Source organism: Prionailurus bengalensis, chromosome X, assembly GCF_016509475.1.
Source record: "Prionailurus bengalensis isolate Pbe53 chromosome X, Fcat_Pben_1.1_paternal_pri, whole genome shotgun sequence".
Classification (NCBI taxonomy): Eukaryota; Metazoa; Chordata; class Mammalia; order Carnivora; family Felidae; genus Prionailurus; species Prionailurus bengalensis.
In genome coordinates, this window is record NC_057361.1 from 89,571,167 (window position 1) to 89,586,424 (window position 15,258).

The 15,258-nt window shown below is 35.0% G+C and overlaps 1 protein-coding gene across 5 annotated transcripts in view; it reads left to right on the plus strand.

Annotated features, from left to right (window-relative positions):
* Positions 1-15,258, plus strand: part of COL4A5 (collagen type IV alpha 5 chain) — a 236,518-nt gene that overhangs the window by 134,919 nt on the left and 86,341 nt on the right. For all 5 annotated transcript variants that reach the window (XM_043570931.1, XM_043570929.1, XM_043570928.1 and 2 more), the window contains exons 13-21: positions 111-203; positions 1,382-1,435; positions 1,532-1,588; positions 1,847-1,891; positions 3,422-3,475; positions 5,588-5,629; positions 8,634-8,766; positions 13,760-13,933; positions 14,234-14,317. In XM_043570931.1, coding sequence (XP_043426866.1) covers positions 111-203; positions 1,382-1,435; positions 1,532-1,588; positions 1,847-1,891; positions 3,422-3,475; positions 5,588-5,629; positions 8,634-8,766; positions 13,760-13,933; positions 14,234-14,317 — 736 coding nt within the window. The remainder of the gene's footprint in view (positions 1-110; positions 204-1,381; positions 1,436-1,531; positions 1,589-1,846; positions 1,892-3,421; positions 3,476-5,587; positions 5,630-8,633; positions 8,767-13,759; positions 13,934-14,233; positions 14,318-15,258) is intronic.

A 15,258-nucleotide genomic window follows, 5' to 3' on the forward strand; every position in this document is an offset into this window, starting at 1 on the left:
TCATCATTTGAACTTGTCTTTTTTCTTCTTGCCACTGACTTAGCTTATGTTTTGTATTACTGTCTGTGTAAATTATGAAATATTACTTTCTTATTAAATCTTGCAAACAGGGTGAGCAAGGCCTTCAGGGCCCCCCTGGGCCACCTGGACAGATCAGTGAACAGAAAAGACCAATTGATGTAGAGTTTCAGAAAGGAGATCAGGTGAGTATGTAGACAGGAAACCAATGAACATTTTGCTATAAAAATGGCTTTTCATTAAAATGCATTATAAGCTGGAATATAGTTATATATGTGAAGGTATTTTAAAAATAACAAGAATGTGAGATAATTAAAATTTTTAAAGAGTTTCATTGAGATATAATTTACATACCACACAATTCACCTATTTAAAGTGTACCGTTCCATTTTTTTGTATATTCACAGGGTAGTGAAACCGTCACTAAAATATAATCCTAGAACATTCTCCTCAACCACCCCCTACAAGACCCCATACCTATTTATTGTCACTCTTCATTTCCCCCCAAACTCTCAGCCCTAGGCAACCACTAATCGGCTTTTTGGCTCTGTAGATTTACCTATTCTGATCACTTCACATACATGGAATCATACAATACATGATCTTCTGTGTCTGGCTTCTACTTAGTTTGAGGGTTCATTCTTATTGTAGCATATATCAGTACTTCATTTCTTTTTGTGGCTGAATAATATTCCCTTGTGTGAATATTCCACATTTTGTTTATGCATCATCAGTTGATGGACATTTGGATCATTTGCATTTTTGGCTATTGTGGATAATGCATTTGTGTATGAAATTAGGTCATGGTAAAGTAGATCATCGTCTTAGATGACAAATAGTGTTACTGTATAAACCCTTGTTGTGTTTAGAAATAATTATCTGATACCTTGTATCTACTAGAGTGGATGGGATCATACAAATCACTTATAGTATAGTGGCCCACCCTTGAACAAAGTGTGTATATTTTTGTTTCACTTAAATGCTAATAAAGAACAGATTGACTGAAACTCTGCAATCAGTATGGATCAGGTCATTTAATTCTCTGCCAAAATGGATGTGTGTTATATAGCTCCTATATTGACTGGTTATGGGTATTCTTGCTTTTTATAAAATGTACCATTAATAATTTCATTTTAAGTGTTGTCTTTTTATTTACCTAAAAACTTGGCTTGTGCACACATCAGAAATTAACTGAGGTAAGCAAAGATGGCTCTGGTTCTTTTGCCTAGCAAATTTCAACTTTGAATTAGAAACATCCTATTGTCTTTAGTTATACTACATGAGTCCATTGTTCAACTTGTTAAAAGTGTTTTTAGCTAGCTCTAGTATTAACGTTATTTTCCTTTCCCCTATTACTGCATAGGGACTTCCTGGTGACCGAGGGCCTCCTGGACCTCCAGGGATACGTGGTCCTCCGGTAAGTAGCCTAAAATTCTTTAGAGTCATTTAATGTAAATTGGTATTTATACATAGCACTCCACGAACCTGTGTAAAACTACTTTTCGGTGTACAGGGTCCTCCAGGTGGTGTGAAAGGTGAGAAAGGTGAGCAAGGAGAGCCTGGCAAAAGAGTAAGTGTTACGACTATTAATACTCTTTACAAAAGATTTTAAATTGTGTTTGTGCGTAATTTTATTCTTTCCTCGTAAATCCTACTTTCTTTGTCTCAAAATGTCACAACTGACATAGTCATTTATTTATCATAATATTGAAGTCTGAAGAGTCTACTTAATATATAGTCCAAGGCAGAAAGAAAACTTATTATATTCTTTAATCTCATACTTCCTAAATAACAAATTTATATTATTGCATTTCTTTGACTCTTATAGGGTAAACCAGGCAAAGATGGAGAGAATGGGCAGCCAGGAATTCCAGTGAGTAGATAAAGGTCCATCCTCCCACCTGACCCCCTAAAATGGCAACATTTGTATGTGGTGGTATAGAAGCAGGATGGCAAACAAGCTTGAGTTTGGAAATAGCAGGAATTGATATTATACTTTCTCTTTTGAATATGAATTTATTTCATATTTTAAATCTGATTTATTGAGCTATAACTTGTATACAGTAAAATGAACCATTTCCAGTGTATAGTTCTGTGTGTTTTGACAAACACATATAATTGTATAATCAGCTTTATAATAAAAAAAAGTTACATCACCCTCAAAAGTTCCCCCAATGTTCTTTTGTAGTCTTCTCCCATCCTTACCACCAAAAGCCCCTGGCAGCAATTGATCTGTTCTCCATCCCTGTGATATTCCCTATTCCAGAATTTCATTTAAATGCAGTCATACCGTATATAGTTTTTTGAATCAGGTTTCTTTAACATAGCATTATACATGGTACTGTATATCGATAGTTCATTCCCTTTATTGCTGAGTAGTATTTCACTGTAGGGATGTATCAAGGTTTGGTTGTTCATTTACTCACTGGAGGATATTTTGGTTGTTTCTGGTATGGGCCATTATGAATGAAGCTGCTTAAAACATTCACATACGATGTTTTGTGTGAACAGAAGTTTTTTCAATAAAAATTTTTACAGATCATTCTAATTACTATAAATTAAAGAGGAAAATAAAAGTGTCCAAGTCCAGGAACATTATTTCAAGCGACCTCAGTATCAAGAGTATCTACACTAATGTTAAAAGAGGTTTTCAAGGACAAAATTTGATAAGATTTTGGAGACCATTCTGAAAGAAAGGGATACTTCTTAACAAGACTGGAAGTTGGAAGTAATAAAATCAGATAAATCAGTGTCCAGATGATTCTGCTAAACAGGCAGTCCTCAATTTATAAACTCTAGATTCACAAATTAACATAAAATGGCTTAATGGGAGGTAAATTTGGGGTCTTAGTTCCTAGCTTTTGGGAACAATTGTGGTCTTTGTTTCATGTTTTAGGCAGCCATGATGATTAGTAATTACCTCTGATTGATTTTCACAGATATCTTCAGGGAAAAGATGTTCTCTGTTTTCCCTGGGAAAACTCAAATCAGGTCAAATAAAGACAATCACCAGACAGGTCAAATCACTACAGTTCTTTGTCAGTGGGTCTTTGAAAGTGCTCCAACCAGTTCTGTCCCTTCCATTTGCTGCTAGGGTGCTGGTATTCACCTTGATTATGAGCTGTTGGTTTTCAAGGTTGTGTGGAGCTGAAGAAGGGTGATGGGAATAGAGCAGGTTCAAATACCAGAAAGCTCTGTGCTCTTACCAAGATTCAATCATTTTGTTTTCCCCAACAAACCTTCCTGGATTGCTGCAAGCCTTTGGCTAATTTCTAGACTTCTAAAAAAGTTGACTCTGACCATTTTTGCCGGTGTTCTTTGTTGCTTTTATTGAGGAGAGCATGTTTGGACATTCTTACTCCACCATTTTTGCTGATGTCATTCTGTCCTCTATGTTTTAAAGGGTTTACCTGGTGATCCTGGTTCCCCTGGTGAACCAGGAAGGGATGGAGAAAAGGTAAGAAGTTTAATACTTTGAAGTGACTGGTTTTATTCTAAACATAATCCTGTTCTCTGCCAAGGTGAAGTTCATTCATTTATTTATTTGTTTGTTTGTTTGGTTTTAATTTGTTTTATAATTTACATCCAAGTTAGTTAGCATATAGTGCTCTAATGATTTCAGGAGTAGATTCCAGTGATTCATCCCCTATGTATAACACCTACTGCTCATCCCAGCAGGTGTCCTCCTTAATGCCCCTTACCCATTTAGCCCATATCCCCACCCACAACCCCTCCAGCAACCCTCAGTTTGTTCTCTGTATTTAAGAGCCTCTTATGTTTTGTCTGCCTCCTTGTTTTTTTGTTACCTTCCCTTATGTTCATCTGTTTTGTATCTTAAATTCCTCATGTTTGTTGAAGTCATATGATACTTGTCTTTCTCTGACTGGCTAATTTCACTTAGCATAATACCCTCTAGTTCCATCCATATTGTTGCAAATGGCAACATTTCATTCTTTTTGATTGCCAAGTAATACTCCATTGTGTGTGTGTGTGTGTGTGTGTGTGTGTGTGTGTGTATATATATATATATATATATATATATATATCAAGGTTGAGTTTTAAATGAAAAAGTTATAAATAACTAGCTTTTGTATTCAAAACATACCTTCTTTATTCATCTTTTGGTATAGCTCCTTTTTCTTTTGTACCATTTCCTCTAAATTTTTGGTCATTGTCACAAATCACAATTCATGTGGTGGAAATACATGAAGAATTGTTCAACTTTAGCATTTACATTGTGAAAAGTTGGTGCCTTTATTTTGAGCATGTATCAGCAAAACTTTTGTTCTCCAGAAAGTGGATTCAGCACTATTTTAGTGAGGTCCTCATACTAAAAAGGCTTGTAGCTATGAATTTAGAATGTCTACACTAAACATTTCCATTCTCTGTGCAATTATTGTCTGAAAGTCTGTGGATAATTCTTTGTCATTTTTTTTCCCATTTGGCTATACAGCATGACTGAAGTCATTTATTTAGTTATTTATTTTAAAAGTGTTACTTTGGGAAAAAAAAGTGACCTTGAAAGAATATATGAAGCACACATTTCCATTGTTTATAGCAGATCACAAAATATCCAGTTTTCCAGTCTCTCTGGTCTCTAATTGCTTTATATGAAAACTAGTACTGAAAAGCTTTGTTCTGCAGGCAAGGAGGAAAAAGTGTTACAAACTTGAATGTACCCAGAGGGTGTATATTTTAATGTTGGTTTATCTCTAAACTAGATCCAACTTGAAGCTTGGACTGAGAACCACAGCTAGAATAAAGGAAGATAATAAATACTCAGAGAACAAGAGTTTTTTTTTTCAAGTAGTAAATATATTGATAGGACAAAGTAACTCTTTAAACTAAAAGAAACTTTTAGATAGATGCAAAGTTCTTATGAACAAGTCTAGAACAAGAAGAGAGGTGTGAGAGAAACATCTATCCTTGGGTTTTGGCCAGTAAAATAAGTTATATACTGTGTTTTTAATGCTGTAGTAGCTACTGGTTAAGAGTAACAGTTTTGCTTCTGAATTTGTCTTTCATTAGTTTCTAAGAGCAAACTCACAAAAGCAGTTATAATTTATTAGCTGTTCCTGATGATAGCTAAATCCATCAGCTCTAAAATATCTGTGACTAATGGAAATGACATCTAGTTTATGCCTTCAACAAGTTTTATGAAAAGAAACAAGGCTAGATGTAAGAAAATATAATGCTTTTAACTGATTCTAGTGGTACCAATTTCTTTATTCAGTATCTTCTTTCTAAAGTATTTATAGTTGCTAGAAAATAGCAATCTTAAAATCAAAGAATGTTACATCTAGAAAAACCTTAGAAGGCTGGTCTGTATATGTGACAGTTAAGTTAATTGATTTGGTCAAAATTGTATAGCTAGTAAATCTGAGACAACATCACAGGTCTGACTAGGCTTATTTCAGTATTGTCTCATTACCTCAAGTAGTACTTCTCTTAGAGATATTTTATTATGGATTCCTGGGTCTTCATGAAACCTAGATATCTGTTACATTTTTAAGGAAATCAGTGTTTTCATATGACTTTTACTAACCTACTTTACACTTGTATTGAACAGGGCCAAAAAGGTGACATTGGCCCAACTGGCCCTCCTGGACTTGTAAGTTTCGTTTCAGTCTTCATTTATCAAACTTATTAATGCATTTTCATTTTTGTGCCTTAATGTACTCTGTACCTTTTCCTCATAGAACAAAATTCTAAGTCATTATCAACTTTTTAAAAAAATTTTTTTTTCAACGTTTATTTATTTTTGGGACAGAGAGAGACAGAGCATGAACAGGGGAGGGGCAGAGAGAGAGAGGGAGACACAGAATCGGAAACAGGCTCCAGGCTCTGAGCCATCAGCCCAGAGCCCGACGCGGGGCTCGAACTCACGGACCACGAGATCGTGACCTGGCTGAAGCCGGACGCTTAACCGACTGTGCCACCCAGGCGCCCCAGTCATTATCAACTTTTACTGGCTTAAAAGTCTACATATAAAAACTTCAGTGATGTTGACCTCAAAGTCTTTGTATTGCTCTGCCTGTATATTACTTCTCCATGGTAAAGATCCAAAATTATGGCATTGGGTTGTTTTGCCTCATGATTGCCAAAGTATTTATCAAGTAACCAGCAGGTGGTGCAAGTATGGCTTACAAAGTTTCAATAAAAGAAATTTGGGGAATGAGGGATCGGCCTTTTCCCTTACAGAGCCCTGGAAAGATGGATTTGGTCTTAATAGGTTTTCTCAATTATACAATTGCCTGATTCATACCTCTTTCTTCCCTGAGTATGTGCCTTCTAGGGGCTCTTAATCAAATGTAGGTAACTGCTCTATGAAAATACACATAGGGGGTTTATGGATTTTCTGTAATGTTTGCATTCACCATGAAATTTAAGTCAAATACGTTTCCAATCTTATTAAGAATAAAATATCACTGATGCAATTTAACATATTGGCTTTCATTTGTGTTGAAATTTGGTAAGACTCTTGCTTTTATATTGCATTAAATCTGCAAAGGTGCAAGTGCCATAAAGCCTGTATGTTCAGGACATTTGAGTAATATTAATTTAATTATTTCTGTCCAGAGTTAGTCTCAGATATTGATAGTTAGTACTTCACAGATCTAACAAGGATATACATAAAGAAGATCGTAGACAATTTTTTAAAAGTTTACTTATTTTGAGAGAAAGAGGGAGGGAGTAGAGAGTGAGTGTGAGTGGAGGAGGGGCAGAGAGAGGGAGGGAGAGAGAGAGAATCCCAAGCAGGCTCCATGCTGTCAGAACAGAGCCTGATGCAGTGCTCGATCCCATGAACCGCAAGATCATGACCTGAGCCAAAATCAAGAGTCAGATGCTTAACTAACTGAGCCATTCAGACACCCTGATCTTAAACAATTTTTATTAATTTTCATTGTAAAATCAGAACTTTTGTTCTCTAAGAAATAATTTCTTTATGAAATGAGATAATAAAATTTTGATAAAAACCAGAAGAAATGGAAATTTGGGGACTGCAGTCTTATCCAGTAGCTCACTTTCCTTTTTGAACTATCTCCATTCCAAGTCCCACAACTTTCAGACTCCTTTTGTCTGAATATTTCTTCTATCCAATAGAGCCAGGATGAAATACCATACCTTGCCAGTGGGTGTTGATTTGTACCTCAGTCCAATCTTAAAACTAAAGCTTATTTATCATTACAGCTCTATGAGATTAATTTCTTTAGATTATTTAATATGAAATTGTTTCAACACTGGGATTCTACAAAGACCAAGAGAAAAGGAATAATCAGTTAGTTGATTCAAATCAATAAAGCCCTCCCAAAAGAGAGGAGTTTGTTTTGTTTTGTTTTGTTTTACAGGAAGAAAAAAATGTGGGTTGATAAAGGGAAAGATTGGGAGATGACATTACAGATGTTTGAAATGGCATATTCAGGGCGCCTGGGTAAACTCAGTTGGTTAAGTGTCGGACTTCAGCCCAGGTCATGATCTCACAGTTCGTGAGTACAAGCCCCGCTTCAGATCCTGTGTCTCCCTCTCTCTCTTTCCTCCCCCACTTGCACTCTCTCTCTCTCTCTCTCTCTCTCTCTCTGTCTCTCACTCTCTCTTTCTTGAAGATAAATAAACATTAAAAAATGAGGAGTCCAAGCACCCTTTGTTGAATGGTAGCATCACTGAAATAAATATACGTGGTGCTACTTTAAAAGACAATATTAGGGTGGCTAGGTAGCTCAGTCAGTTAAGCATCTGACTTCAGCTTAGGTCATGATCTCACAGGTTGTGAGTTCAAGCCCCACTACAGGCTCTGTGTGGACAGCTCAGAGCCTGGAGCCTGCTTCAGATTCTGTGTCTCCCTCTCTCTCTGCAACTCCCATGGTCACCCTCTGTTGCTCACTCACTTGCTGTCAAAAATAAACATTAAAAAAAAAAAAGAAATGGTATATTCAAAGTTAAAGACAAGAATGTGCAAGATGCATGAAGTGGGTATAATGAGATAGTCCTCACTGTCCTAAAACTTTACTGCTAAAAATAACAGGAGATGTGATAAAGGAGAGAGGTACTGAAAGTGAGAAGAGACTTGACAGAGTCCAGGGTGAAAAGTGGCATCAGACATAGTAAGAAGTAGTGAATTTTGAGGCCTTACACTGGATATCTAACACAGAAAAACTGGTTTTTGAAAAAGTATCTGTTAGCAGTAGATTTGGATTTAAGGGGAGAATTTCAGAGGTACTTCTGTTCGTCCAAGTGTGAGATGGGGATAGTAGCTGTGGCAATAGGAAAGAAGGGGACAAATCGGAGAGACATTTTCAGTAAATAATTATCAAGCTTAGGTAATTGGAATGAATTGAATGTGATTAGAGACATAAAAAATAATTCTAGCTCTGTAATCTTGGGCTGGGGTTCAGGAGGGTGGCAATATTATTACTGGTATTAAACAGTTTCTAATAAGTTTAAGGAAAGGAGTGATGAGGGATGTGACTCATAATCTGTGTAGTAGTCTTAATAGTTTTGCATCCAACAGCTCTGTGAAATGATGGCACTGTAATCATATATAGCTGCTAGGTTATTTTTAGGAGAACAAGTCTCTTCCTCTTTGAGTTCCTTTATTTTTTTCTTTCATAATAAAGGTAATCCCTAGGCCTGGGACTGGTGTAACTGTGGGAGAAAAAGGAAGCATTGGGTTACCTGGCTTGCCTGGAGAAAAAGGAGAGCGAGGATTTCCTGGAATACAGGGTCCACCCGGCCTCCCTGGACCTCCAGGTAAAAGAGACTGTACTTAATGCTCTTGTGTTTACAGCATCCTTACTAATCCCCATGTCCAGTATTATCATACTAGTTCCAAGGTGAGCATGGCAGTAAAAGACATGAGTATTTTCTAATTGACAGAAACTTCTCAACTCTTACTATAACCTGTCTCACCAAATTTCTCACTTGTACTTAAAAAAGAAAAAGCCAAGTCAGATGGATAGTTCCCTTTTACCCTAAAAATACCATTTCCACTTTTTATTATTAATAAATTATACCCAATGATTTTGTGATCCAAAAATTAATCATTGCATTTTTTTTGTGCTGCTATGGAAAGGAATGCTATTCTAATAATGCCTAGTTTTATAAGATTTCCTGCATAAAAATAGTAAACTATCCACTTAGAAGGCCAGAAATATCTGCTTAGAAATCCCCATGGTGATTTGGTGTGAAATAAAATTTGGGGGCTCAATACTAACTGTTATATCATTCCCTTGTTGAAGATAAACAACATAGTACAGCATTTCTAAATTGGCCAGCCTGAGCACCACCCTTGCTTAGCATGTTTATTTGGATGTTCTCTGAAATGAAGTGATAGTATGGATTTATGTAAAATTTGAAGAAGCATCTGGTATAGTACCTGACACACATGTATGTTTAATAAATTATTATTCCCCACCCTTCAAAAATTTGGCTAATGAAATATTAACATGATGAGATGAGTGAAAATCCATGATCCTCCCAAGGAGAAAGAATAAATGTGGGTCTCATTTAATTCTAAGTATACACTTTGGATTTCCAATTTCAAGATAGTGGACTAAACACATACTGTGTCTAGAAAATTCAGATAAGGAATTCTCCCAGGATGCAGCAAAAACGTTATAGAATTAGATCATATGAAAGAAAAATTAAGAGACATAGGTATAAATTTAGAAGTTCTAGAATTTACATGGAGTTCAAAGGGGAGAGAATGGGACAAGGGGTAATATTTGAAAAATTAATGACTGAGAACTTCTACTTATTTGAAAGAAAACATGAGTCCCTTTGAAACAGCTTATGAATTACCAAGCAAGAGTGAAATAAGAATAATACAAAAGTACATAATGACACATTGTTCAGACATTTTAGAATTTAAGGATAAAAATAAACCCTTAAAAACTATATGAGGGAAAAGCAGATCACCAACAAAGCACTAAGAGTCAGAGGAAGATAATGGATTCAAAGGAAGATAATTTTCAATGTTATAAAGAAAATAACTATGAGTTTGGAATTCTGTATTACATCAAACTATCATCCTAGTGTGAACATGTGATACTTAGAAAATTTACCACCTCCAGAACTTCTCTAAAATGGATATTGGAGGGTTTAGTCTAAGAAGGAAGAAATTAATTCAGGATGAAGTTGGGGGTGGGGATGGGTAGGATGCAAGAACCAGTGGTTAGGAAAGATACTGGTAAAATATATGAGGTCTAAGTAAGTATTGATCAAAAAAATAATAGAGGTATTTTAAGTAACAAAATGGAACGATAACTATATACATTATTAACATAGGATGTAAGGGTGCAGAGAGAGTAGGGGAAATCAATCATAAGGGTTTTTTGTCTTATTAGAGAAAGAGAATACTAATATTATTAACTCTGTAAGTTTTTAGAAAAATATAAGTTTAAATACATAGGCTAAAATTTTAGTAGCCACTAGAGAAAATGTAAATAAAATGCATGGCTTACACATCCTTTGAGGAAAGAAAATAACCAAAAAACTTGATCTACATAATACAAGTTAGAATTGGAACAAAACAGACATGAACTGTGGTAAATAGAAAATAAAATATAAGATGACAAGAAGAAGTTAAAAATAAATCAGTAACTCCAATAAATGTGAAAGGACTAAGCACTGATTAAAAGACAAAAACTAAAATAAAATTGAAATAAAAATATATACTGTGCATAATAAGCCTATATAAATTAAAAGGACATAAAAAATTTTAAATACAGCAGTTGAAAGATATTAGGCAAGTGATATCAAAAAGAAAGGTGGTTTAACAATTCTAATATAGTATGAAATAGAATTCAATTCAAGAAATACATTAAAAAGACATTTCATATGGACAGATAGACAAATTAAACCACAATGATGTAAAAGTCATGAAACTTTATGCATCTAAAAATACAGCTTTGAATATGTAAAGTGAAAACTGAAAAACTACAAGTGATAAATTGGTAAATACCTAACATATCAAGGAGGTGTAAAATAAATCAGGGTATAAATGATTTGAGCAAGACAATTAAACTGTGTATGTGGGAAAGAGAAAAGCTGTGTGCAGCAGAGAATATACATTATTTTCAAACTTACATGAAACATTTATAGAAATTTATTCAATCAGAAATCTTTTAAAATTATATACAAACCATGCTCCGTGACCACAGTGAAATGAAGTTAGAAATTAACAACAGAAAGCACCAAATTTCTTTACATTTGTATATTAAAATGCACATTTGTAAATAACTCGAGAGGTAAAGAGGAAACAGAAATGGAAATGACAATCTACTGAATGCTAAACTAACTTATATCGAAAATTATTAAACATAGCCAAAATGGTATCCTTAATTTATCACAAAATTAAAGATACTAAAAAATAAATGAGCTACTTTGAAAAAATTATAAGAAATAACATAAACATAAAAAATTAGGAAAAACTTGATAAAGGTATACAAGAATAAACTGTGATCAAGAGAAAAGCAAGTGAAGGCACAAATAAAATCAGTAAAGAAAAGATTATTACCATAAATACAATTAATTTTTTTTAATTATAAGAAAACTGTAAAACTATATCAATATATTGGAAATTCTAAATGAAATACGCATTCCTCAGGAAACAAAAAACATAAATTGCTAAAGTTTTCCTGAGAAAGTAAAAAAAAAAAACTAAGTATATTAATTACCATGGAAGATTTGGAAATGTTAAAATTTCCACAAAAAGGCACTGGTTTTATGAGTGATTATACAGCTTTGTGAATGAATTCTACTAAGTTGTTGGGTGGGAAATTCTGATATTTTACAAACTTTTTCAGAACATATTTTTTTAAAAAGACCTTTAATTTAAAAGCATTGATGCCAAGCGACCAGGGAGATAACACTAGTCATAAATATAATTCAGTTTCATTTATGAACATAGAAGCAACAATAATAAATAATATTAGCAGATCAATTCAGAAGTATATTAAGATTGCAAGGATGGCTCAACATTTCTATTATTGACTACACTGACAGATTAAAAGAGAATAGGCAATATTTGCAAAGAAAGCAGTCAATAAAATTCAGTACCCATTCATTTTTAAAGGGTAAAGAAGTTATTAAAGAAGTTTAAAAGGGAACTTGATGAAGCTATCTGCTTCATACAGGAAGCACAGGACTGTACAGGAAATGTCATATTTTTGTGGTGAAACATCAGGAACATTCTCACTCAAGTCAAAAATAAGATACACATACTCAGAGTCGCCTATACTGTTTATCCTTATACTGGAGTGCCCAGCCAATTCACTACAAGTCTGGTGTGAAGATGGAACAAAACCCACAATTTTAGTTATTTACAAACCCTATTATAATCTACCCAAAAGCCTAAAAGAATCAAATGTCAAATTACCAGAATTTAGAATGTTTGCAAGGTGGGCAGATATGCTAGTTGCATACTTAAATAATTTGTCTTCCTCTTCACCAATGAAAAGTTGAAAATGTAAGAGGAAAAAATCCAGTTGACAATAGTAATAGCAATAAAATTCACAGTACTAATCAAATTAACCCATGAATAAACTCAACAGAAGATGTGTATGCCTTTTTTTCAGAATTCTGTAAAATATTATTAAATCATATAAAATTAATAAATAAATGGAGAGCTATACTTAATTTCTTAATATAAGAACTCAATATTATAAACAGGTGATTCTCCAAAATTTAGTCTTTAAATTCAAATTAATCTCATTCAAACTTCCACTGTTTTTTAAAAAATGAAACTGACAAGTTGATTCTAAACTGCATTTAGAAGATAAATTTATAAGTCTAATAAAGATTTTTTTAATGTTTATTTTTCAGAGAGAGACAGAGGCTCGAGTAGGGGAGGAGCAGAGAGAGAGTTAATTCATTTAAACAGTTAAACACTGGGGTACCTGGGTGGCTCAGCCGGTTAAGCCTCTGACTTCAGCTCAGGTCATGATTTCATGGTCCGTGAGACCCGAGTCAGGCTCCCTCTCTCTGTCGTAAGTCTGACACTTACCCGACAGAGCCACCCAAGTGTTCTAGGATGGTGTTTAAAAAGGACAAAGATGGGCATATTTTTCTTACCCGTTTTGAAAAAAGTTTTCAAATTATTTATAATTATGATAATTACTTTCATTATTGTAAAAATATGTTTGTGGTGCAGGAATAGACATTGCAACAGAAGAATGTCCAGAAATAAAGCCATGTATACATGAGAACTTTGAGATGCCTCTTTTTCTCTTGCTAATGGTTTTCTAGTATTTCTTAGATTAAAAGATCATAGCATCAAAGAGTGGGTAGAGGGTTATTAGTACATTTCCAAAAGTAGTAAAGCTACACTAAATTATTCTTTCTTACTTTCAAACTGGTACTTACATTATTTAAAACTTTTCATGTGGGGTGCCTGGGTGGCTCAGTCGGTTAAGCATCTGACTCTTTGTTTCGGCTCAGGTCGTGATCTCATGGCTTGTGGGTTCAACCCCAACATTGGGCTGTACACTGACAGTGCAGAGCCTGCTTGGGATTCTGTCTCCCTCCCTCTCTGCCTCTCTCTCTCTCTCTCTCTCAAGAATAAATAAATAAACATTAAAAAAATCTGTTCATGCTTTCTTCAGATACTGATTCTCATAGAAAAAACAACATAACTGCATTATACATTAAAGGAAGATCTTATCATTACTTATGTCTCATTGAGAACTGATGTAATATCTCCAAAATAAGATCATTTTATCACTTTAATTGTTTTTTATCTTAGGGACTGCAGTTATGGGTCCTCCTGGCCCCCCTGGCTTTCCTGGAGAAAGGGGCCAGAAAGGTGATGAAGGTCCACCTGGACTTTCTATTCCTGGATCTCCTGGACTTGATGGACAGCCTGGGGCTCCTGGACTTCCAGGGCCTCCTGGCCCTCCTGGCCCTCAAATCCCTCCTAGTAAGATATACTTTTCTCCTAAATTCTTTTGTTTTTGTTTTGTTTTCATTTGTAAGTGAATCCAGCTGAAGGTTGGCATTATTCTACTGCTGCCTCTACTTTTGATTTTTGGTGATTCTTTGATGTTTAAATTTTCTCTTCAAATCATCACCAGTATTATATCTTCCTTTTGCTTATAGGTCCTTGCATTACCGCGGAGAAGTAACTGAAAATATTTTTTTTAGCCTATCAGGCTTTCTTTTTGTTTAGCCTTCTGAATATTTCACAACAAGTAGCTTGTTATCCTTTATCTTATCTCAGGTGATGATATATGTGAAGCAGGCCCTCCAGGCCCTCCAGGATCTCCAGGTGATAGAGGACTCCAAGGAGAACAAGGAATGAAAGGTTTGATCCCAATAGTCATTTCTTCATTCTTTCAGATCATCAGCAAAATCCTCTGTATCCTCCACTCTACCTCAGCTACTCATTCCCAGGGTCTTACCCCAAGACCATCTCATTACCAATAGTGCACACCTCTGTAATCTTGATCTCATGAGTCCCATTTCCTGACCACTATCTCCTGGCTAGCTCACTACCTATAATAACCTGACTCCAATATCACTTCAGCCTCACTGATACCTCCCAACTTTGACTATCCCTCAACCTTTTCATGTCCTTTCTTCCCTCTTCACCTAGGTAAAATTACATGATCCATCATTGTAAACAATCCCATGCATAAACCTTGGCCTCCATTGCCCTCCTCTCACTTCATTGTACTAACTTGGAACAAAAACCTAGTTTTGGTATTTCTAAATTACCACATCTTCCGAGCCTACACCTTCTCTTCTCTCTTCAAATTTTTAACACTTCCTCTTCATTCTCATTTTAGTGTTCTGACCTTGCTTCCTCTTTCATTGACCAATTGAAGCAGTAAGAGAATTCTCACAGATTACTACTACCACATTTACCCACCACATTACTTGCATCTGTGCACGTATATTCTGCCTTCCTGTCTATTAATTACTGTTACTGCTCCTATCTAAAGCCAGTTCTTCTATTTGTACAATAGATTCCATTCCCTCTTGTTTTCGCAAGGATTTCATTCTAGAAATTCCTGCCTCTCCCACATCATCAGTTTTCCCCTTTTACTGGATCATTCTCAGCAGCACACAAATACACCTTTCTTTTCACTTATCTAAAAAATAACTTATCATAATCCTACTTCCCCTGCCAGATACTGCTCTATTCCTCTGCTCCCATTTGCAACAAAACGCCTTCAGAATTTTCTATTCGCTATCTGTGGATACTTTTCTCTCATTTTCTTTTAAGCATACTTCAGTCAAGAT